The sequence below is a fragment of the Erithacus rubecula genome (genome assembly GCF_903797595.1).
Source record: "Erithacus rubecula genome assembly, chromosome: 2".
NCBI classification, from domain to species: domain Eukaryota; kingdom Metazoa; phylum Chordata; class Aves; order Passeriformes; family Muscicapidae; genus Erithacus; species Erithacus rubecula.
The window spans coordinates 68,487,941-68,513,562 of record NC_136685.1 but is presented as its reverse complement, the minus strand read 5'-3'; the positions used below and the strand labels follow the sequence as shown (position 1 = coordinate 68,513,562).

General features: G+C 38.6%; 1 protein-coding gene across 5 annotated transcripts in view; it reads left to right on the top strand.

Annotated features, from left to right (window-relative positions):
* The window catches only part of DISC1 (DISC1 scaffold protein), a 184,977-nt gene that overhangs the window by 120,925 nt on the left and 38,430 nt on the right, over positions 1–25,622 (top strand). For all 5 annotated transcript variants that reach the window (XR_013777150.1, XM_079330312.1, XM_079330314.1 and 2 more), the window contains exon 10: positions 21,558–21,618. Coding sequence is in view for 4 of the 5 variants with exons in the window: in XM_079330312.1 (XP_079186438.1) it covers positions 21,558–21,618 (61 nt within the window). In the remaining variant the exon portion in view is untranslated. The remainder of the gene's footprint in view (positions 1–21,557; positions 21,619–25,622) is intronic.

Here is a 25,622-nt window from a genome sequence, read left to right as displayed (position 1 = left end):
CAGGTATCATCACATTTCATTCTCACTCTGCTTTCCAGAGGTACACAAGTCAGGCCTCTCCTTTTATTTTTCTTGTGCCCTGGATGTGAATGTGCCGCTGATGCCCCCACTGATGAAGAACTGAGCACAGCAGCTGATGGTGCTCAGAGCAGTTTGTATGCCTGAGGTCAGCAAAAGCAACCAGCTCACCTCCAGCTGCAGGCTGGTGAACTGGTTTGTTTCAATGAGACATGGATGGATGCTGGGCTTCACACTGTCTTGTTATCATGGGCAGTGTGTTACAAAGAAATTCTTATTTCCTGACCCCCATCTCCAGCCAGAAGCCTTGAGGTTTCAGGAGGTCAACATCACATGTGGTGTCACAAAGTACATAGTTAGCATCACACTGGTGCTGGTCTTATGGCTCTTGGACTGTAACAGTGGGAGCTGTCATTTCCTTAAAACCTGAAATCCTTGACAGGCTTTCTCACATCAATGAAGTTCATTTTTCTTAAGCTCTTTGCCATGTTCCAATTCTGGAGTAGAACAAGCATTCAAGGTGATTTCAACTCACAAAAATATTTAACTCAGATTTATTTAGCTCTGCTGCTAAACTAAATTGATCTGTTAATGGCATCAAGAACAGTGAATGACTTGATTAGGAAGAGAAAATCTGATTGATAAACTTGTTATTTTCTTGAAGAATAATTTGGCTTCTATGAAGTAGCCTTGCTTTTGAGTCACTACCGTGACATTATTTGTGCATGCGACTGTACTCCAAAACAATTTTTTTTTTCTTCAAAATGTGGTCCCTAGCAAGCTTTATAGAATATTCCTTGCTTCAATGGAACTTTAGGAACATTTTGAGATTTGAAATTGATATGTTTTCTACAAGGAAATGGTAGTGTTTGAAAATGCCCGTCACAGTTTTTAGTTTATCTCAATTGAAAACAATCAAGAGATTAGCAGGCAATGATTTTTGTCCTTAATTCTTATATCAGAGCTGTTTGTGTTAACAAGATAAAATGCATTCTGAGGCAATATGTGCAAAGGCTTGTTTATCACCCAGAAGAATAAAGTTATCCTTACTTGACCTGATATTTTTTCTTTGCTTTGTGCATTTTCTGGATACTTCTAAAACATTTAAATTAAAAAAGAATTTTTATTTGAACTGCACTAGCACAATTTTATCTTCCTGTTTTGTGTTTTATTGTTTAATTTGAAACAAATCTGTAAGAAGTAAAGGAACTATTAATAAAATAAAACTGTTTTTTCAAAAGAAGTTTGATGCTACTGAGACTCGTACCTCTTTAAGTATCATCACAAATGAGTTATTCAGTAAATAAAATGATGACTTGCTACTTTCTAAAGTTTTTATAAAGATAAATCCATCTGTGACTACTTGTGTTAGAGGATATTATACAAAAAACTTCTTGCCACAGCATTGCTATCTCATTTGAGTCAATTCTGTGTATCCCAGGTGAGCCCCAGAATTTTGTGTTTGACTTCCCCTTCCACACAGGCTGCCATTAGTGCAGCTCAGTCCTATGACCCCTTGCTCTATCCTTGTTACATCTTCTTGTGCCAGTTACCTACTGTGAACCATGAATGCTCATCAGGACTTGAAGCAGTAGGCTTCCTGACTCTGTCTGGGAGTTTTGTGCAGGTGGACAAAGGAGCTGTGATTGAGGCAAAGAGATTTTCACTTCCTTTTTTCCAGTGGCAGTGCTGTGAGCACTGTCTATTTGAACTCTTTGATTCAATCTGCAATGCCTCACCCCATCAATAATTTGTTCTGTCATTCTCTGTCAAATCTGATACAGTCTTCATGGAAGAGATAAAAGAGTCTATAAATCTTGGAATGAAAATTTTTTGTTTATATATTCAGAGTTTTGCTCCTTGTTCCTGATCACAGTTTAAATGATGTCTTCAAATATCATTATTTTTTATGCAATAAGCTGATTATTTGGGGCTGTTTTGAAGCAGAGCTTTAGTAACGTCACTGAATGCTATGGTAGGTTGAACTCAAATTTATTTTTATTACTAGATAAAGATTTAATTGTTCAGGAAGAGCAATTAAAGGAAGGTCTCAGAGTTGCAGTTTTGTTCCCCAAGAGCAGGAACTACTGAGAGGTGCTGATTTCAGGAGATGACCAGAAAAAAGGAAACAAGGCTGTCAATGAGAGAATTAGTAACTGAACTTACTAAAATGTAAATCAGGGTGAGTAATGGGATAAGTGATTTTTTTTTTTATTTTAATTTCTCCAACAGTTCACGTGTTTTCTCTGGCAGGAGGGTATTTTCTGTCTCTCATGAGGAGCATCCCACATAGATGGCACAGAAATGCTTGAAGCTTGGATATCAAGCTTGATTTGTGAGCTTTTTGAAAGACTTTTGTAGTTTGAAGATGTTCTGCTCATGTGGGTTCTTTCTGCTCCTTGTGTTTTGTGTTGCATTGTTCTGGTTTTCCTTTTCTTCTTTTGTTTCAGTTATAAATATTCTAATTTAGCTAAAGCATCTCAGAACAGAGGTAAGTTTTTCAAAGGGATTTTTGAGAGATCTCTTAATATATTTTTGAGTTTTTTACTAGAAAGTCTGGAAGTATTTGACTTGTAGGCAGAATAATTTTTATCAGAATTATAAAGAGAAATGTGAAAAAGTGATAAAAATAGGAAGAAAGCTAATCAAAGGCATTGAATTGAAATACCATTTGACTTGTGCTCAGATTGGGTGTTGCCTGTTATGCCCTGTGACAAGTGACTCGTCTGTGTTGGGTTGTGCTGATGCAGCACTGGAGGCAGCTGTTCACACTGAGGTTGATCTTTGTGTGTGTTGGCCATTTCAGTCTGCAGTGCTGAGCTGGAAGCATAGTAAGTAATGCAGCAAAAATGGGATTTTGCTGACATCCCTTTTATCATCCAGTCTTCAAAGATGCAGAGACCTAAATGTCCATGCAGAGCAGTGGGAAATAGTTTTGTAACATGGGATCTTTCCATGTCTGTTTTACTGTCTTCCCCCTCTCTTCCCATCCTTTGAATCTATCGGATTCAGAATGAAGTACTTTACTACCTCTAAACCCTCTCCCTGCAGCAGTTCCTGTGCTTATGATGTGCCTCAATGTGTCCACTTTCCCAAAGGCTGCCTTCCCACCAGCCCACCTGAGCTGCAAATGTTCTGTGTGGTTTCAGGGTTCAGCTGCATGCTGACACTAACTCTATAGCAACAGAGACAGTGCAGGTACTGAAGCTGTGCCTGCAGATAGATGAAATACCTTTGTTAGCAGTCTTTTTGAAAAAGGGTAAATGGAAGTAGAAAAAAAATTTAAGAAAGCAAGTCAAAAAGCAGAGCCTTGATGAGAGGATGAAAGGAATTAGAATTTGTTTCTAGTATGTACCAGCTGTTTAACTTTTTGCTTTGACTTTTGCAAGTTACAGTCTCCCTTTGAGGAGAGTTTGAGGGCCCCCTTGATAGGCATTGTCAATCACAATAAGTCATAAAATCTGTCACCTGGGGTGCCTTGCCCTCCATGAACTGTTGGCATGTCCCAGCAGTCCTTTGATGTTAGGGGTGGGCATCCCTGTGCTGGAAGCTAGAAAAAAAATCTCCCTGAACACTGGCTATTTCTGATAGCAGGGATATCCCCAGTGAACTTGGGAATCATTCTGGTCCTTCAGATGACACAATGATCCAGCCCATCACCTGGGGTGAAACATGCATTGGCAGTGTGCAGTGTATCCTCTTTCACAGCTGAGGATGGGACTTGCTTTCCCCTTAATAACGTTTTAGAAATAGCCTTAACTTTGATTGTGTTTAATAGTCTTAGACAGTGGGTCTGTTGAAGCAGTGTGCAGTTTGGAGCAACAAACTGAGCAGTTGGACACTTGCATTCAGCTCCTGTCTCTGATTCCTGTACTCTCAGCTGATGTTAACACATGTACCCATGTCTTTCTGAGTCTCTGTTCATGTAAGAGAAATTGTGAAACAGTTCCTCTCTGTGAAGAGCATCATTTAGTTTTTGGGATCAAGCAGCAAATGGTATTAATTTAAAGGCAGGGTGATGGGGTGGTTTACAGAACTGTAGAATGTTAGGGGTTGGAAGGGACTTCAAAGATCATGCAGTCCCATCTTCCCCTGCCATGGGCAGGGACACCTCCCACTAGACCAGGCTGCTCAAGGCCTCATCCAACCTGGCCTTGGACACTGCCAGGCTTGGAACATCTACAACTGGGCAAACTGTTCCAGTGCCTCACCACCCTCACAGTAAAGAATTTCTTCCTAATATCTAATCTAAACCTACCCTCTTTCAGTTTGTACCTGTTCCCCCTTGTTCTATCACTGCATTCCTGACAGAGTCCCTCTCAGGCTTCCCCATACCCCTCTTTGGATACTGGAAGGTTGCAATGAAGTCTCTGTACAACCTTCTCTTATCCAGGCTGGAGACACAACTCTCTCAGCCTGTGTTCATAGGGGAGGTGCTCCAGTCCTCTTATCAATATTGTGGCCTCCTCTGGGCTGGCTCCAACAGTTCCATGTCCTTTTGTTGGGGACACCAGTGCTGGATGCAGGACTCCAGGTGGGCGTCTCACAAGTGTAGAGTGGTGAGATCACCTCCCTTGACTTGCTGGCCATGTTCCTTTGGATGCAGCCCAGGATTTCCTTGGTTTTCTGGGCTGTGAGCTTACATTGCCAGCTCATGTTGAGTTGTTCATCAACCATCACCCCAAAATCTTTGCTGGAAGGGCTGCTCTCAGTCCTTTCTCTGCCCAGCCTGTAGGTGTGCCTGGGATTGCCCCAGCCCACATGTAGGACCTGGCACTATTCTTGGCTGAACTTCATAGGTTTGCATGGGCCCACCTCCCAGCCCATCCAGCTCCCTCTGGATCCCATCCCTCCCCTCCATTGTGTTAACTGCACCACAAGGCTTGGTGTCTTCAGTGAACTTGCTGAGGGAGCACTCCATCCCACCATCAGCATCTCTCACAAAAGTGCTGAACAGTGTCAGCCCCAGCAGTGACCCTGGGGGACCCACACTGCTTCCTCATGGAGGAGGTTCCATGCAGCTGTCATCTGCAGCCTGCTGGGTACAGAATGTCCAGCCTTGGACAGAAGCCCAAGTAGCCTGAGAGCTGCTCTCTTCTTGCCAAAAGATAATTCCCAAAGGGGTCTTCTATTAACTATCTTGGCAAGTCTAAAGGACATTTTATCTGCTCAGTGTTTTAGGAAAAAATGAGAATCCTCATTTCATTTCAGCTATTGCAGTGAACAAAGTACACTTACAAGAGGCTGAGATTTGCCCTTAAATACAGTCCTGCCATAAAAACTGTCACTTTGGTCTGAAGCTGCTTGATCTGAAATAGTTGTGGTTCCCATCAGGATACCTCAAGTACATTGCTGCCTCTGTGCTTTTAGTAAGAAGTGTTTTCCTGAAATAGACTTCTTTGGACAGTGAAGGATTTTATTTTCTCTGCTGTCCATCTGGTTCCTTCATTCACATCTGGGATGCTATGATTAGCCAATCCACAGCAACAAAGACAATTTAAGTCTTAAGGAGACAGCAGAAGCTTGTGGAAAGGATTTATAGCTTATTAGGATGCCTGTATATTTTTTCTTTGTCTAAAGAACATTTGCATTACTGTGTCATTTCTAGGAATGAAATTGCCCTCAGGGAAAATTAAAATCCATCACAAAAATGTACTGGAGAGTAGCATTGTTTTCCTGAATCACTGTAAATACAAGAAGCACTATAGGTAAACAGTGAAGATGCAGACTGTCTCTGGGCACTTTAGGGAAAAAGAACAAATATTCTTCAAATAATTGGCAAAGCAGGATAATTATTTTTATTACCAGTGGGATGTGTTATATCTGTGTGGCCCAGTAGAAAGCAGATTATACCAACACTTTTCAGAGGTCTTAAGACAGTGCAAATTCAAATAGAGGAAATCCAGTGTCATTTAATGCTTTTGTTGCTAATTCCTTAACTGAGGAGGGCAGAACATAAAGGGTTAATCAAAGGTGATTCTTGCTAGATGGTGATTTTTATGGCAGGGTGACAGAAGCTGTGACACAAGGGTTTCTTTCCATTCCCCTTCACTTTGTGTCCCCCCCCCCCTACTCCTCCTTGCAGGGTGCAAGGTCTGTTGTGCCATCTGAGCCTGGTAAGTCATTACATGCCTGGCTGGCTGCAGAGGGCTGGCATGGCCCATGAGCTCAGGGCAGTGAGGCAGGAGGTGGCACTGCTCCCTCTTTGACTGTGAGTGTGCTGCTGGTCCAGAACCTCCATGAACCAGAGATTCCTGTTTGTCAAGGAAGGCAAAACAGAAAAAGTTGAGGAGAGCTCCTTAAAGCACAGAAAATGGATTTTAGTAAATTTGTGAAGAAACCCAGCAGGAAGCAATGATAACATTATGTGGCAGGAGTTGTGTGTCAGAGTTCTGGACCATACCTGGCCCCCAGTTGTCAATTCAACCAGTTCAGCTGCCAATATCTCTTACAGATCCTCTGATTTGATGGCAGAACAGGTGCTCAAAACTCTGAAAAATAATTATGAAAATGTAAATATGTTAATGCTTTTCACAGAACTGTGGCTAGCCAAATATCATGGAACTTCCCACAAAAAATATATTTTGACCAAAGATGCAATGCCAGAAATCAAAGTAGGCAGCTGTATTTTCCTATGCTGACATGCTCCATTTTCCTTTAGTGAAGCAATCCTCACCTCCTGCTGCTGATTGCAGTTGTGTGCCCTGTTTAAATATCTTCAGGGGAAGACCAAGGAGAATGAAGTTATTAAAAATCTGAGTTTCTCTGGGTTCATTTGAAATGAATCACTATTAAGGAATTGTGCCTCACAACTTTTTAGAGAGTGAGTATTTAATTGCTGCTACTCAGATGCATTTTCTTAGGCTATGATTCCCCTTTGAACATCTTTTCTCTTTAGATAATTTAGTTTTTAAAAAGCTGAAAATGGGAATAATGCACAATTAAGAATAAGAGTTGCACCACTCATTAGGGAGATGATAGACTGACAGAAAAATGTTAAACACGGAGGAAGCAGAGTTAGGCTTTATTTCCCAACTCATTTGCCCTGACCCTGTGTGGATGCACCTAGAAGCCTGACACAAATTCAGGTACATTTTATACATCTGTGTTTGTTAAAAGTAAGCTTGTCTTTGATATTTCAGTGTGGATATAAAAAGGCAGAAGAACAGAAAAATCTTGGGGGTTTTGGGTTTTTTTTTTCATTTTTTAGGACCAAAAATATTTGAGAGTTTCTCTGCCTCTTTAATGGTTATCAAAAGAGATGGAAGAAACATCAGCTGTGAAGAACCCAATGGAAAAGAACAGCAAATTGAAAAGAACAGTTGTCATTGAACTGAGGAAAGAAAACAACTCATAAACTGATTTGAAAAAATTCAGAGAATTCAAATTCAGCTAAAGAGTCCTTTAAAGAGACCATTTTTTTGTAGCAGATCCTATTGAATCTTGCAGTAGCATATTGCTTCACTGCCTCTGCAGATTCATTTGTGCTTGTAATCTAAGGCTCCTAAGGCTAATCTAAGCTTTCCTGTGCTACTGAGTAGGTATATAATAAGCAGTCAATTGATTTGTGTTACTCTACCTAGTTTCAGAAGCACTTATTATACCAAATATCTTTTACTTTTCTGGGCACTCTAGCTCATCTCTTTGTTGCTGAGTTGTCATGCAATAGTAAGCATCTTATAGGGCTTACTTTCCAAAATACGACTTTTGTTTGTTTGTATTCTGACAACATATTCATTTTATTTCAATTTATGTATGCTTTCTGATCTTTCATGTGTTACTGTCTTCCATATAAAGCATTTTTCACCCAGCTGAGTATTCAGTCCTTGCCAGCTATTTATAATTCACTAAAAGCCCATTTTCTCTTTCACACATCAGTTTGCATTGCAGCTAAGGTGGAATCTGTTATGTATTTATGTGCTGTTTTCTCACACAGGCAAATCCTTTCATTCTCACCACTTCCACCAGGAGGTTACAGCTATTTAGCTGGTCATGCACATGGAGCCAAAGGTATTTTGTAGAGGTACTTGACTCAAAACATCTGAATTGGTTTCCCTATATATATATATATATATATATATATAAATTTTTTTTTTTTTTTTTTTTTTTTTTTTTTTACCTTTCTACCTGGTCCTGTATATATCACAGTAATTTCTTTCAGGCCTTGTGAGGAATTTTGCTTGGTTCAGCCCATACAGATCCATTAGGCTGCAGTCTAATTAATTAAAGAATTATAGATATTAATGATGAAATACCCCTCTGTGTCCCAGCTCTAGCCATCTTCTTGTGTGAGGAATGACCATTTTTATACAGTTGACTATAAAGCCTGTCCATTGGCAGGGTAATCTGAAATCCCATAATTTAAGGTAAAATAATTTTGAAGTTGCCTGTTATTTCACATGTCTTTCTGCATAGAATAGTGATTTATTATGTGTTAGCATTTACAGAATAAGCAGCCTTTCAAGGCAGCTACACTAAAATTTCAGAAGCTTAACCACAAAGTGTTCCAAGAAATGAATCTTAAGATAATCTTTGGCCAGGCAGAGGTATAACCCATGTATTGTGCTGACTTGATGGCTTGATAAGACTGACTTGAACTGACTGTGGGTTCTAAATCAGTTAACAGACTTGACCAGAATAATATCCTTTGGCCCTTTTATTTTTCAGGGGATACCTTCTGGTTCATCAGGCTTGTAGTTCTAAGGTGGAACTTCATTAGGATACCTCTTTTCCTGTTGTGTCTGCGTGTTTCTGTTCCAGCAGTTTGTCCAAAGGTGCTCTGTGGGCTTTGAAGTTTCTTAAATTCATAAACTACTTCCATATTTGTCTCTCTGTGTGTGTACATGTATGTTTGTCTGCCCTAGTAGTAAATAGTAGTCCTACAGTATTTGCTACTGGGAGCTCCTTGCGTTAATTTGTTCTGTGCCTCCTTTCAGCATTATTTAACTGTGACATTTTAGTCTCTGGCTGTGGTTGGTGTGTACTGGGTTTGTCTCTGTGGAGGAAACAGAGTATATTTTGTGTATTAGTTGTATTTTTATGTAAGCAGTATATTTTATGGTAAATCCACACATCCTCCAGTTCTTCCTCGCACTCACCTGCTCTTTTGATTTGGATGGGAAAGGAAGAGTCTCTGTGGGGTTCTGAGGATTTCCACACCTCCTGGGAGTTAATTTTGCCTCCTCTTTAGAGCAGGTCAATAGTGCTTATCAGGCATCAGGGTCACTGGCATCAGGCTACACTGCTTTGGGCTGAGGCATTCTGGTTTCTCCCAGAAGTGAGACCAGACATCTTTTCAGAGGCACTTAGCCAAAAAGAGGATTTCCTAGAATTTTAATCGTACCCCTTATGTTTTCACCCAAAATACTATAGTTTGGAGCTGTGCTAATTGACCTGATGTTCTGGTTTAAGATTCATAGTAGTAACCCTCAGAGCTAATTTACACAACGTGCTTTGAACTGAACTTGGTAATGCAAATATAATGTCCTATTAGCAAACTGTGAGTGGTTCCTACTGGGATTTGTACAATGATTCTGAGTTCATTATTACTGTCATTCAATACTGTGGATGAGTAGAGGAAAAATAATTAAACAAAGTAGTACTTTAAATCCCAGAAGGAATGTAAAATCAACAAAGTTGAAAACCCAGAGGTCTTAACTTGTGTTTAATATGTGGAAAGGGAGGGGGAAGCAAGGATATGTGTTAAATACTCAGTGTAGCTCCCCAACCTAATTGGATGGAAAAATTGATACCCAGTGAATCATGTATTTCCCCCAAATGATTCCGTATTTCTCCAAATTAAAGGCTGATAATGTTATATGGAAAATGGCTTAAGAAGTATTTTCTTCTAATCCTCCTTTAAATATAAGTCATCTTCCAAAAGTGTTGCTTGGGGATTTAGCTGTGTGACTCCTACTGATATCCCTGGAAGTTTCACGGCTAAAATGCACAAACAGCGCTTTGAAAAAGCCTCTTGCAATCCAACACTGTGGAAGCATTTGCTGTGTGAGCATTTCTCATTTCTACAACTTGACCTGGTGTTAGCAGCAAAATCTATGGGGGACCTTAAAGTTGGGAAAATGTTGAATGTTCTTCAACTTTACATAAACACACAGGCTGGTGTAAGTCCGCTTCTATTAGACGGTGGGCGATTTGTCCTGACGTTTAAAATTTAATCACAAGGAAAGATGACAGAAAAACCACTCTGTTCAGTCAGTCAATCACATTAATCAGTCAACCAGGCAAAGAGGCAGCAGCTCAATTGAAAAATTATTCTCCAGTGTGGTGAACTGTACCACTTGTCTCTACTCACACTTGAGCAGAAAGTCAGGCACTGTAATCTGCTTGTCTGCTGCAGACCAGGAGAGTTTCCCTTGGGCTCAGTTCTTCAGCAGCACCTTTCAACCTGATCTTCATCATTACCTTTTTTTTCTATTTGACTCCCTTCACTTCTTTTTTCTCCAGTGGTTTCTGGGCTGACTGTCTCTTAAGCTGTTAACTGTCCAATAATTAGATTGGATGCCATAGGAGAAAACCTGAGTCATCTTCTCTATTTTCAGGCTGTGAGATTCATAGAAAAATTTATTCCTTAGATGTCACAGCCCAGGTTGTTGTGGTCCAGCTGGTGGACCGTTCCATCTGTCTATCCACCTTTTCCATGAAGGAGTAATGAGGATTGGATGGATGTTGTCTGTAGATCTGATTAGTTTGCCCTGAGAGTGTCCAGAAGAAATTACTGCTGCTCTTGCACCTTGGTGAGAAGGTTAAGAGAGGAGGCATAATTCTAATCCTAACACTGGACATTTTGGAATAGCCTTATAATGCTGTTCTTGCTGCAGGTGTCAGGATGTTCTGAAGATTTGGGCCTTGATTTGGGCCTTTGGATTTCTGACTCATGTCTTCAAAACGCAAGAAATTAAAACTTTCCTTTTCAAGGTGGCACTTGAAAAATCACTTAAATCCTGAAGATTACATCAACTAAGCATGTGAAATCATACCTACAGAACATTTGGTATTAGAAAATGTTCAATTAAGCTATTGTAGAAGAGTCTTCAGCCATTGGGAAGTTGTTTCAACGTCACAGCTTAAGTGAAAGAACAAAGCTGACAAAATGTGAAAAAAAGGAATTTGAAAGGCAGAGTAGAAACTGAAAAGAAGAATGGAGGAGAAAGTGATACAAACAGCATAGACTTAGGGAGGGAGATAGCTTAGGTCATATGATGAATAAAATGTATGAAAAAGAAAATCATAATCAAAAGTCAAGAAAGAGTGTAAGTTTCAACAGAAATTGCTGTTTTTCAAGTAATTTATTTTAAAACCCACTGCTTTAAAGCATTCTGCTGCTTTGAAGAATGAATTCAATGATCCTACTTACAATATAGCAGTGCAGAGACTCAATATGAAGGGCAAGGCCTTTAATTTCTTCCCTTTATGGACATTATATAAACACAGGTCTTAGGGTTTAATTCAAACAGAAGATTTCCTATTGATGCTGAAACTGTCTGCTTCAATCTGGAAAGAGATTTGAATAGGAATAAGGCTGCTTTTTCATCACCTTTCTGAGCTAAATATGAATTCTCTCTTAAAAAACAAAACCTAAAAGCTACAGGGAGCTCAAATATTTTATGTTTTATCCAGATAAGGGGAAGATGTAGATTTATACCTGGTTCTGGAGACCAAAGAGGGTATCAAGGAAAAAAAATATGAAAGAGAGAGTAGCATCAGTGAAGATTACATGGTAATCTGTAGTATGCTGGAATTTGTTTTCCATTGGAATGTCATTGGAATCCCTTTTACTATTATGCAGTGTGAAGTGATGTGCACAACTAATTTATAAATTACTGAATGTGAAATCTTATGCCTTCATTGTGACCACCTTAGTTTAGAGATATTAAAGCTGTTGTTTCCATGAGCTCTGCTGCAGTAGAGTTTGGCACTAGGAAGTTAATCAGAAAACTAACACAGAATTTATAGTGTAAACAACATTTTTAAGTCAGCCAATTAAATTAATGATCCTGTCTTGAAAGCAGTTCAAAAAACATCTGTCCTCTCAACAGTGTGCCCTTGTGTCTGTGTCTCTGCCCTTTTGGGTGTTCAGGATTAGTAGAAGCATTTAGTGCATATACATTCTTGTAGTTACATCTGTTTTGCTCAGCTGCAGTAATTCTCCCACTTACATTGTGTAAATCTCTGCCCCAGCTTTGTGTGTAAGGAGCAGAGAGGCTTTTAAGGCATCACTGCATGTTCATGGTCAAAAGCATCATGTTTACATTGATATGTCAGGCACAGCCAAGTATTACTTGTGGGTTTGATGAAACTCATATGCCATTTGTGCAGGTTGCATGATGCCAGGAATAAGCAGCTAGGGCACAGATTATTAGGGATTAAGGAAAGTGATATATATAAGCTCCCTTTTCCTTGAAATGACTGCAGAACAGGATCTGCTCAACCTCTTTGCTGAGCAGCTTCACATTTTTTCTTGTTTGGGAGCCCTGTAATTGCATTGCGGAAAGGATGACTGGTATAGCCAACAGTGGTCATGTAGTTTGCAAAGGGTTTCTGAAAAAAAACTTCAGTGTATGTGGGACACTGCTTCTCTGGTCTCATTTTCAGCTCTTTTTCAAGACAGAAATTGCTGCTTCTCTGAAGTTTCAAGACCTGTTCTAGATACTTGGAGAGAACAGCAGTACAGAAATGTAAGCTAGTGCTATTTGCAGGTATCGTTTGTAAGCCTCGGTACAGGAAGTCCCTGCTTTATTTGATGTCATTTCAAGGTTGTTAAAAAATAGCTTGCAATGCTGAATATTTTTTCTCATCACTATTGCAATTTGTAGTACTTTTAACCTTCAGTATATACCTTTAAGCTCTACTTTGCTTTCTTTAAAATTATCTAAAGGGCTGATGTCTTAGTAGCAATTTGTTCTACTATGATGGTAAGTGTTTGTGATTTTCCTTTTTCAGTGATAGCAGTTTTTTAAAACACTTTTTTCCCTTTTTTTGTTGCTTTTCAAAGCTCTTATACTTGTATACTGCTCTCCTTTTAATCTCTTTTAGCAACCAGATTCTATAGCAGCATTTGGGGCAAATTCCACTTTTCAATTTTTTTTTTTCTGTGTTGCAGTGATGTGGTTTCATTCTATAACAAAAATTTGAACACAATTTCTGCAATAATTAATTGTATTTGTTAAAGCAAAAATATATTTTATGCTCTGACTTAGGGCTGTCCCTCTGTAGGTGCCTGGGCTCTTGCTAATTTGTATATCCTGTATAGCAACCATGTTGAGATAGGAAAAGAATAATCAGCAGTATTAAGACTAGCATGAATTTTGAAGAGTCCTTTTTTGACAAAAAATTCTGGAAGGGTTAGAGTGATTGAGAAAGATCTTTGGTCATCTTTCTTTTGTGACCTTAAATTAAAAAGCTGAAATGCATTAGTAATTTAATATAATTTTTAGATGCAATTTAGGTACTAAAACATTAGGTGTAAGACTGCATACATGGAAGTTCAGCAGAACAGTCACCTGAAAACAGCTATTGTGTCTTTTAGAAGCTTTGATGTTGTTGAATGGCTGTGACATGTCCTCTAGTCTGTGGATCACCCATATTAGCTGTAAAGTATCCTCTTAAGCTAAAAATTGAATTGTGATTTCACTTGTTTTATAGTTTGTCTCGTCAGACAAAAATGTTTGACCTGTTCCTGCCTTTCATAACATAGGCATTAGGTGTTGTCAGTAATTGTCATGGAGCTTAGCCCATGCATAAAGCCTTAATTGTTCTCTGTTGTTTGTCTTGGATAGCTATATAAAGGGCTCATTCTGGGTCCTTTTTATCTTATCTAACAGTGTTAAAATAAATCTTACTTCCAGGAAAAACTTGTGGCCATTCAAGTAGCAAGTTTGAACTCTTCTGGTGCCTTTGCACATGTTGAGTCTGGTTGCCTTCTTTGGGTGTGTAATCATTTCCAGATGATGTCTTGTGACTGCTGACAATCTACAGAGGGCAAGCTGGACACATGGCTCTCCTTGATGTTCAGGCTTTACTTTGTGAGGAGGAAGGAAAAAAGGAATTTTTGTTGTTGTTGTTGGAGTGGGGAGGCTGAACAGATGGTCAGCAGAGGATTGAAGTAATAGGTGGCAAACAGGCAGAGAGGAGAACTAGGTAGGAGAAAATGTATGCAGATTACCCTCTGATACCTCTGCCTTCCCTTCATTTCTCCCCAGTTACTTAGTAAGGTATGCAAGAGAAATAATAATAGAAAGTGAAAGGAAACTTTTCTCATGAGTTTTGGAAAAGGGATGATACTTTCAATACTAAAGTAGGTTAAAAAGTTGTTGTGTAACAAAGTGTAAACAATGATTCTGGTGGCTGCAGAGAAGCAAGGAAAACAAGATGATCCTATACATGTGATGAAATGGGAGAGGAAAAATCAACCTTCACTTTCCCATAGGAGAGTTCAGGAACCTCCATACCCTGAGGATGTTATCAGCATTCTTCCAGAAGTGGTACTATACAGTTGCTCTGGAGCTAGAAATTTTGCATGAATCCATGTCCTATCTAATTTTAAGTAAAATTAAACCTGTCTGCAATGAAGAAAACCTTTCTGGGGCAAGTTGGTTTATTTATGTCAGCAGTGTAAAGCAGAGAGAGAGTTTGGTTTGAGCTCAGATTTCCCTGGAGTGAGAATATTGTCATCTGGTAGCAAACACATGAAGTAGGAATGGTTTTCTCCCTGGTTTCCTGCAGCCAATTTAAAATTCCATTTAGTGCATTCCAATCATTTGTTGATTTTGAATCAATTGTGGAAAAGTAACCAAACCTGTGGTAGGGGATCTGAACCTAGCCTGAGGTTACTGCAGAGGTGGTACATGCAGTTGGAAGGCCAGGAAGCTGCTTCCAGACCTGGGGCTGCACAGTTGGGTGCTATTTGCTTTGTGATGCTCCCCATACTTTATATAGTCTCTTACAGTATGTAGGCAGATCTTTTTTCATGTTTCTATGTGCTCTGGTGACTGCTGGGCCCACTGCCCCTTCAGTTTAGAATCAGTATGCTTGCTTTGATACTGTGTAATAAAGCAATGCATAAAATTTCAGCTAATTTTTTTTAACGTTAATTATTTACTGAAAGTAATTTGCCTCCTTCTGCCTGCTGTCTGCCACAATTAGCATGGAAGGAATCCCTGTGTCAGGTTTGACAGATTTTGCAGAAATTTGAAAGAAACTCAGAAACCATGTGAAAGTATGGTAATTCTCTTGAATTTAGGCAATTTAATCATCACAGAACTTGAAGGGTCACCTGTCTCTTTGGATGAAAAGTACTGCATACAACAAAGAAGGTTCAGGAGGCAGATTCTGGGAATGTCTGTTTCTCAAATGTGTCTTTTTATGCAGGGTGGTTTTCCCCTGCTCCTTGTCACCTTTGCAAACCTTTTATGCCTTGCTCAAAGACAGAATTGTCAGTTGTTATAGGCAGAACTGCTGGCACCTCCTGTCATTTCTTCTTGTAAGATCTATTTTCTGGTTTTTATTTCTTTGTCAAACTTCTGTTCATTCTGAAATTTTCCAACTTGTATCTGCTCTGACATCTAACTGAGAGCAGAATGTGGCTTCTCTCTTAAAAAGAGTATCTTCTGTATGCTATCTATGTTTAGCTGTAATTTTTTACATCAAAGGCAAGGTGCCATTTGTCTTATTGCATGTTCAAAATTATTGTTGCACCGAGGTCTACGAATTAAGCCATTTGTAAATATGCTGAGAACTTTGACACAAGCAGAAGGAGCATTTTCTTTGCCTACTTCTGTTATATGTAAAATACTGCCATCTTTCCAAATGAGCTGGAAAAACTTGGCCAAACGTGGCCTTTATGTGATTTCCTGAAGAGAGGAAGATGCTTCTCCTGGGCTTGCAGTGCCCACCCATTCCCAGCATGTCTGGAGGTTAGACTTTGCTTGCTCCTGTTCAGGATGTACCAATGTGTTAGGGAGAAATTGAACAGTAGACACTCTGTATCCACAGCTCCAAAGGGAACTTCCTGAGGAAGGCAAGTTGTTCTCACTGTTTCAGTATTAGGGACAAAATGCTATGCTGTCATGTGTTCTGCCAATTTTGTATTTCTCTGTTACTCTTCATAGATTTTTTTATTGTTTCTCATATTTTTTCAGAGTTAGAGAGTATAAAATAGAAATATAATATAAGGTTTTAAATATGAGAGTGAGCATAGTGTTTTAAGACAGTGATGTTCCAGATGGAACCTTTGGTTGTATGCTTTTATATATCAGAAGTGTTGCCCTCTGATATCAGAGCAGTTGACTGTCTAGTCCTGGAGAGGAAAGTGATGCTGATGGAAATCTTTCTTCACATGGACAAGATACTACATACTCCATCCCTGTGAGAGTTCTGAAAGCAGTGGAGTGTCATTTGACAGTGGATCCCTAAAAGCCCCCTCTTCTCCTTTGGGATGGGACTGTGATAAGATCAACATTACTGAATCACCCAGCTGTTTTTGCAGACTCTTTTTCATCCAGAGGGACTGAGACTGTCTAGCAGCCCTCCATAGTGCAGCCCTGCTGCATTCCTGGATCTCAGTCTCGGCAGAATTGCTGCTTCTGAACAGCCTGCCACTGGTATGCCACTGCAAAGCACAGTTTTCCATTTCTGTGGCAGCACAATATCCTATTCTTCAGGCCATCTGCTTGCAGAAGGAGGGAAAACCTTTTGACTGAGTTATGGAACCACCTCCAGTTAGGCAGAGAATATTTTCAACTCCATCAAGTAAGATTGGGTTGTGTCTTTAAATGTCTGGCTTTAATTTCTTAGATGTTCAGTACAGATGTTTGTGTTTCCAGTTCATCTTTATGTAGTGTTTCTAAGTGCAGAATAGCCAGTCCATTTGGACTCCTAAATTTTGGCCACCTCATCTCTGGTAGCAGTAATTTCCTCAGTTACTTTGTGCTGTGCTGCAATGTTATTTAGAAGATTAGCAGATTTCTTAGAACAAACCACAATTACTGGAAGAGACAGATAATAACTATGTACCTTGGTATTCACTTCATTGCTGGATGACAGAGAACCAGCATAGAATTTCATTTGCCTTTTTAAAGTATTTGCACTTCTTAAATAAGGCAATGATCTTTTCTTTTCTTTTTACTTGAGTTCTTTGGGAACAATGCATTGGAGAGTGGCCATTATTCTTCACACAGAGCTTGTTCTTTGGGGTTTTCCCCTGTCTGTCTTCAGGATGCAAAATTCCTTACCATTCTGTAATCCAAAATCTTGTTACTGGGGCTTGATAAATCATCTTGACATGTAGTTGGTCAGCTGAGATGTCATCTCTGAAGTCGGACTGTCTTTTCAAGTGAACCTTTAAATATATCAAAGCCATTCTTCAGTTTTTCAGACCCCAACTTCACACATTAATGTAGTACAACTTTCATGACAGAAAAGACCAGAATAATTTTCATAGAATCATTTTCTGCTTTCATTTTCTTTTTGTATTAATAGGGATTTTTAAATTTAAAAAAAGGATAGTGACAAAAGAAGCAACATGTCAGCCTTGTTTACACCTAATTCTGTCCTCAGAGTAGATCAATGCATGTCTATCCAATTATTTTTATTTTTATTCCTAAATACTTAATTTGGGTAAAAATTGTCATTGAAGCCAGTGGGAGTTGTGCTTTACCTAATAAAATATTTGAGAATGAGCATAATGCTTGTGGATCAGAAAGGCTAATTTTGTAGGTTTCAGACTTGTCTTGCAGGCAGGTAAAGTCTGACAATTCTTTTCATGCTGGGTGTTGATGTAGGAGCTATTGCAGCTCTTCCAACCTTAAATTTTGTGTAAAACTGTGTGTCATTATTCATCCACACTGTCTATCCATTTAAAAAACAAAACAAAACAAAAAAAAAACCAAAAGAAAAATAACACCTTCTAGGTTAGAATGCAAAAAATCTACTTTGGATTTTGTATCTCTTGTACTCAGTGGATGACTTGTCTGGCAAAGAACTACTGACCTGTGAAAACTACTGTGATATTGACTACCATTTTTTAAGCCTCTTATTCAATTCTAAAGATTTGTTCTTCTGAGTTGGCAAGCATCTACATCTGGAGATCCATATGAATACTGGGCTTGAGGTGTCTTCAGTCAGATACTCAGTTTTTATAAAGTTTTAGAAAATATTGATCATAGAATTCAAAGCATATCTCATAGTCCATAGCTCTTTTTAAGTTCAATTTTTGAGGACCTAAGAATAAGAGACTGAAGAATAAAAGTAATGAAACACTTTCATGTGCAGGTTTGAATAAACTTTCTAAGTAATAGAAATAGCATTACCTCACTGGGGCTGCTTTCAGATGAGAAATTACATGAAATGATATTTTAAAGGAATGCTACGTAGGTTTATTATTGAATGGTATTTATGCAGCTTCTAAAACAGCAGATTTACATTCCGTAGCAATTAAAAGGCCACCACAGGAGCTCACTGTTGCTTCTCAGTTCTGTCTGACCAGAGCTGATTCCAAGACTGGACTTTGATGCTGTAAGGAGGAAGAAAAATTTAAGATAAAATAAGGTAAAGAAATGCTGACTCACTTTTCTTCAATTAAGACTTCACAGAAGTTTATTTTTAGTCTTACTAAATAACCTGGTGTTCTGATCTTCTGTGAGTATTTATACTTCTTTATTATAATAGAGAATTTATACTTCTTTATTTTAATAACTCCCCTCAAGGCCAATATAAGCTAAGCACGTAACTCCTCAGAGAACTGATGGAAAAAGGCAACCCCATTCACTTAAATGTAAAAATAAACCATTTGGCATGCAGAGAAGAATCTCATAAATTATTATTTCTTTTATTCCTCTGTCATCTAGTATTTTCTTGGCCAGATTGAAGGCACACACGGTTTCCTGTTTGAATTTTTTTTTTTGCTTTGAAGTGATGGTGAATAGATTCACTAAATTAGAGCAGAAAAATCAGCTAATCTGTTGCTTGTCTTCTGTTTCAATGGATGATCTAAAAGGCTGAAACTATCTCTGTATTTGTTGCAGTGCTGTCTACAGTTTGTTGCAAGGGAAGTAACCTTAATCTGATTTTTAAGATGTGTTTTCCTTCCAGCAAAATCTCCAGGTCACAGCTTTTCCAATTACACAGAGAAAAAGGCAAGGAGACAAAGCTAGTCTGGGGAGCTTTCTCTTTCAGCAGCAAAGTTTGCATTTCTTTTAATGTAGTTAAAACGTTTGACAGGAGAGAGTAGGGTTTAGTGATGTGAGGTGATTTCCAAATGAGTGTTAGCTTTTTGCTGACCTACTTTTGACTAGTGGTGTATTCTTGTCCATTACTTTTTGTCATTGAATAATGCTGGTATATTAAGCTGTGTGCTTCAAGGGCATTGTAAAATTGCATGTAGGGGCAGGGCTGAACTGTGAAAGTGCGAATTACTTTATCAGATCAAACCAAATTAAAAAGTGACAAGCACAGCAGGAGGAATTGAAAGCAAGGTTTATCTTTCATGTAACGTAAGAAGTCACTATATCGGTTAGAAACAAAGTGAGTGTGAAACAGATTCTCCACCTCTTCTCATCCCTCTCCAGAAATTAATAATATCTGCTGACTTTATTATCCCAAAGAATAAGTCCCTGAGTTGTAACAGCTCATGTTGAAGGACACTGTGACAATGGCAAGAGAAGGGGAAGTACAGCACCTGAACACCTTGAAGCTATTTGCTATCAAAGCGTGTGCTGGGCCTCAGGTCAGCACATTTGGGGATTGATGGATAGGGAGTTTGCAAGAAGTGGTGGCAGTTCTTATAAAGCTGTAGTGTGTCATTAAAGACTTGCAGTCTTGCAGACTCTATGCAGTTCCACAGGAAGTTTAGGAATAAAAGCATGGTAAGGGAACTGTGAGCTTTTACTAAGCCCTCTAGTTGTTACAGAACTGCTACGAGCTAGGGAAAGTTATATAGTCTCCAGTGCCACAGCAGAAAACATTATAAACTCTATTGATTGAATAACATCTATCAGCACTCTTCTAATGAGTAATTCAGCCTGTGAATATATGAACTAATGCAGTTGTCTGTGTGCAATATAGTATTGCAGACTCCTGCTTCCAGACTACTGGGGCTGTGGTGGGATTGGGTTTTTTGTTTGTTTCAGGCTTTGTTGTTTGGTTTGTTTGTTAATCTAATAAACTCATATAACAAGCAAAACAAAAAAAAACAACCAAAAAGTAAATTAGCCTTGCCAAACGTGTTGTATACTTGCCATTGCATGGCAGACAGCCACAGTGCTGTGTGACTGCTGTGTGACCTGGTGAACACCACTCTCTGCAGACAGTCAGTGTTACACTGACCCTGATGCTTGCTGCTGATGGTATTACCTCTGTGAACCCCTGTGTGTGTAAACTTCAGCACAGCTGATTTGGCTAATGCCAAGTTTTCAGGTTAGGCTTTAGTGGGTGACATTCTATTTTGTGAAGGGGAAAAATCTCACAAACACAAAAGGGGAAACCACTTGATGTATGTAAGCTGTGCTTGGAGCCATCATAGTGGGGAGGAGGGTGTGGGAGATGAGTGGGTAAATTCACAGGGTACCTGATGCATGTAGCATGTTTTGCCCATAAAAACAGTGATGATCTGTAGGATGCCTCTCCATATAAAACATATTTGATGTACAATAAATTTAGACTTTAAAAGAGATCATGTGATTTACAGTCCTACTAGACTTGGACTTTGCAAGCATTGGTTAAGGAGGGGGGGAAGAAAAGTCATATTGTGAAAATGGTTATTATATAAAAACCTCAATTTTCCTCAAAGTGGTTTACTTTCTATCATTGATGGAGTACCAATGATCAGTCAAAATAACAGCTTTGTTGTTGTGTGTTATGGTAAGTAGAGTTTTGGAGTGTCTTCTGGGTTAAGACGTTGTAGGGACTCAGAGAATGTTTAGGTCTGAACTTTACAAACAAACACATGCACACACAAGTATCCTCCCAGACACCAAACCAGAAAAAACTGCAACCTAAATTTTGCAACAGTCTTGAGTGGTTTTTCTTTAGTGTTTTGGTTTCATCAGAAAAAGTTTGATACAAAATTGATGGCAATTTAAAGGACTGTTGTGCATGCACTGATGCATTTGTTAGGCTGGCTTATTTTTCCTAAAGGTAAAGAGTAGGATCTAGCTGTGTGGGTAATATTTCCTATATTGTGAGGATGATTTTTTTGGCTGTCATTGTTGTCTTTGTTTTTCATTATGTCAAGAGGAAACTTCTACAAACTGTACCTTTGTTAGTCTCACCATTTTTCTGGCCCAACTGAGAGGTTAATGCATTCATTATTGATCTATTATTATAATATAGATACAATAGACTTTCAAGAAAAAAGGGAGAAGACACCCACACTGTAATTTGAATGTGAAAAAGATTAATGAAATTCTTATTCCTAACTGATGTGTCTAAAATATGTGGGTAAGAGATGAGTTGGTTTTAGAAAAGAAAACCTCCATAGAACTGTACTGTTATATCATTACCTAACTTTGGCTTTTATTTTTCAGTGACCAGTGTAAAAGAAAATGCTGAGAAGTACATGGAGATTCTGGAAGATAAACTACATAGGTAAGGATGGTATCATGAAAACCTTTGAAATCTTAAAAATGCTTGTACATGCAGCATTGATATGCATGAAGGTGTTGGGGAGCTTGCATTAGAATAATACCAAAAATAGTTCAGAATAGGAAATACCATATGTGTTAAGAGCTCTGTTCATGGCTGCATTCAGCAGCCTGGCAATGGGTGCAGTTGAAGGAAAGAATCACTGTGTTCTCCAATGCACAGGGCTGCTCTGGAGCAGCAGTGCTCCAGCCAGAATCCCTGAAGTATTGGGGATAGGACAGCTGGGTGAAAAATCACCCTTCTGCTTCCATGCAAAACCCAGCACTGAGCAGGACCAAAGAATCTCTTATGAGAATTTTGGACTTCTTCAGCAGGTATTGATAGTCTTTATAGCAGTTTTGAAAAAATGCCAATTTGGGGTATTGCAGAGAGCAAATACAAACCCAGACAACAATAGATATTTTAAGAACTGAATCCTAATGGAGAATTTACAGATTTTTTATGTCTTTTTTTTTTTTTTTTTTTTTTAAGCAAATGTTAACATTTCTATTTCCTTCTCTTGCTGTGTGAAGAGGGTTCTAGGTGACCCCTCTGACTTCAGGCTTCTCCTTGAAATATGGTTAGCAAATATCACAGTGCTGTTGTAATGGAGTCTTCTAGTAAGTGAACTTTGCCCTGAATGAGTATACTTGTATTGAAAAAGGCTTTCATGGATTGTAATTACACTTTGTGTCTTAATAAAATGTAATCCACCAAATAAGCACCACTTCCATTACTGAGCAGGTATAATTAATAAATTGTTGCCCTTGCTATTTTTTGTTGTATTGGTAAAGAAAAGGTTCTATATATTTTATTTTGCTCACTCATAGTTTTTAATGTAGAAATATTTATTTTAATCATCTCTTAAATTTAAAAGATATTCAGATCTGAATGAGAAATGATGGAAACAGACCTGAAGAACAAGCTTTCTTTCTGTGTGCTGCTTAACCCTCTCTTTTTACTCCATATACTTCAGCCCATAAGTTTAAGACAGGTCTTAAGGACTTTGTTTGCTGTCTTTTTGAAAACTGTACACTTTATTAAAAGATAAAGTATAAGAACGTGTTTTGATGTTTCTAGAGTGTATGGATTTAATTGGCATATCAGGCTCCTAGAAGGATGTAAATTTCTATTTTAGGTGTTAAATACTTGGAGAAGCTGAGTGTTTGTTTCTCCTTCCAGAGGTTTATCAGAGAGAATTTGCAGGTCCCAGATGGTGAAGATTCAGTCCTGAACTTGTTTTCCAAGATGTGTAAATGGCATAAATCTAAAAATAGTTCAAGTAATTAAGAGCTAAGAATTTGCTTGAATGGAAAGAGAAAATCTTTAATGTTTTTATCAGAAAGAAGTTTCCAAGATACTATGTCTTGAAAAATATTTTATTTTCATGCTAATAGGGTGGTTATAGATGTTTGTTTTTTATAGGTTCTTTGGCCTTTAAGTAGTTAGCTACACCTGCTTTACAGCTTGAGCAATAAAAAAAAAAACAACAAACCAAGCCCAAGAGGCTTCCCTGAACCTTGCCCCTGCTTAGGGCAGTAACTTGAGAGAGTTTCTTATTTTTGGTCTTCATATAGGTGCTCAGATTGCTCATTTATGTATATCATAAGCTAAGGAAAGAATCTCTAAGGAAAGTTTAAAGAGTAAGTTTTAAGATTGCATTTTAGACAGAGATAGAATTTGCATCTGGCTCATGGATGCACTTTTGGGGATGCTCTTGAAACCAAAGGAGGATCAAGTCTGGGTAGCAGGAATTCAAATAAGCCTCTAAAGCTTTTCTCCAGATGAAACCTATAATTTTGCCAGGTAATGCTTCAAATAGAAACAGCCTAGGTTCAGAATGCTTCAATTTAAGATACAGCTTCAAAGTAAAGCAGAACTCTTAGAAATGTCATTTTTGACCGCTTTGTAACAGAAGGAAAAGGAATTTAATGAAGAAATCTCATAACAAAACAGCTTTAATGAAGATTCAAGTTTGAAAAAAATCGATTTTGTCAGTTAATTTCCCTCCCCCCCCTTCCCTTTTCTCTTTTATTTTCTTAAGAAAAGTTTGTAATATATTCGTCTTGTCCTTTTATTATATATATATATTTTTTTTTAATGGTTGGGGAGAGTGGAGGAAAACCTAGCTTATTTTCTGGAATACCTTTTGGGGAGATGGGGTATTGTGCTATTTTTTGTTTGTTGGTTAGTTGGTTTTTAAAACAAATGCAGTACTTTTCACTGCAGCTAAAAATGCGTCCAGTGTCAGGTAGCTTAATAGAATACATTTCATTAGAAATGCTGCTGTTTTGATAACCTTGTATCTAAAGAAAAAATGGGCAAATATGCATTGGCAAAAAATGGGAATATGTTCAGTACCTGATGGTTTCTCCCCAAGAAACACAAAACACCCACCAAGCACATGGATTTTGTGACATTGTTTTTTCTGGATTGAAAATAAAGGTTATATTCTGACAGTGGACTGACAATTGTTGAGGACAGTATCCTTCAATGAAAGAATGAACAAATAGCATGTTTAATAGTGCTGCTGGTTGTCTCTTTCCTAGTCACCAGCATGCATCAAGCCATTCTTCAAATTTATGCATAAAATCATTGTCTGCTCTCCTGAGAGTGTAAATACCATTGCTTGCCTTCTGTTAGTAAACAGGGGATGTGCAAAAGTGGTCAGAGTTAGGATAATAAGAGTGAGTTCAGATATTCACACAGACAGAGATCTCTGCTGAAGTACAAGAAGTTTTGTGTGGGTAACTTCAGCTCATCCCTTGAGCCATTTAGGAGGGATTGTTTACAGGAGAAGTTTACAGTAATTGTTCTAGTTCATTGAAATTCAGATGAGCATCTTCTCAAGGGGCCCTTGTTCTTCCACAGAAAGTGTTGGGTTGGTTTTTTTTTTAAATTTATCTTGTTTCTACTCCAAGTGAAGGCTCTGCTAGCACTTTATGTTTTTACCATGGATAAAGTGGACTTCAACCACCCAACTCTTTCAAAAACCACCAAGTTCTGCCATAAGTGAGCTTTGGTCATGTAAATGGGTGAGGCTCACAAACTGATCCTAGGAGAGAGTGCTGTAAAAACATAAAAGATTTCATCTTGAGCTGTTAGTGCCTGTGTGTCATGTTACAGAAACTCTGATGTCTGCTATAGGGAAACTGCTGTGCTAAGGCTGCTGAGTAAGTCTTTCTAAAAGGTTTTCCCTCTTGTCGGTGGAGGAGCACAGGCATGTTTGGGAGTGCCAGATGGTCTGTGGTAATTTTGTGTAACCCATGACCCTCCTCAGTTGTCCTGTGGGCTGCTCCAGCTGCTGGTAGTATCTTAGCAGTGCACAGATAGAACTGAAATGTCATCTTTGCCTGCCTGACCCCAGGACTGTGTGTTTTCTACTGTGCTTCCAAGAGACTTTACAGCCTCATCCCCTGCTGGATAATGATCTGATCTTACTTTGCTTACCAACAGTTCTGCTGCTGGAGTGCTAAAACGCAGGTTAGACAAAATATTAGATCCTTCTAGTGACTCATTTAGTCCCTTTCTTCTTCCCAGCTGGTCTAAGTCATACACAGCTGTGAGAACATTAGCTCCAAAATTCTGAGAAGCAGACACTTTATATGTGGTGATGCATTCCTTTATATCTCTTGGCCCACATGGTGATGACTTCTAAGTCCCTTATCATAACTGCCTCAGGCTGGAAACAATTTTTTTGTACCAGCTGATGTAAAGATGACATTTCTTGAGCTGAGGGAATTTAATGTGATTGTACTGTTCTCCAAACCTCAAAAGATTATGCTGTGACTTCCATTCATCACAAAAACAGAGCTTTTAAGTGGCTTTTCCTAATTCCCAGATAGGAATCGTGAAATTATTTTGGAGGAATAATATTGTTCAAGAATAACTGGTGACAATTATACAAAGGTGTTTTATTGAGCTATTTTCTGTGCTATCCTGTAAGAAAGAAGAAATGCATAAAAATA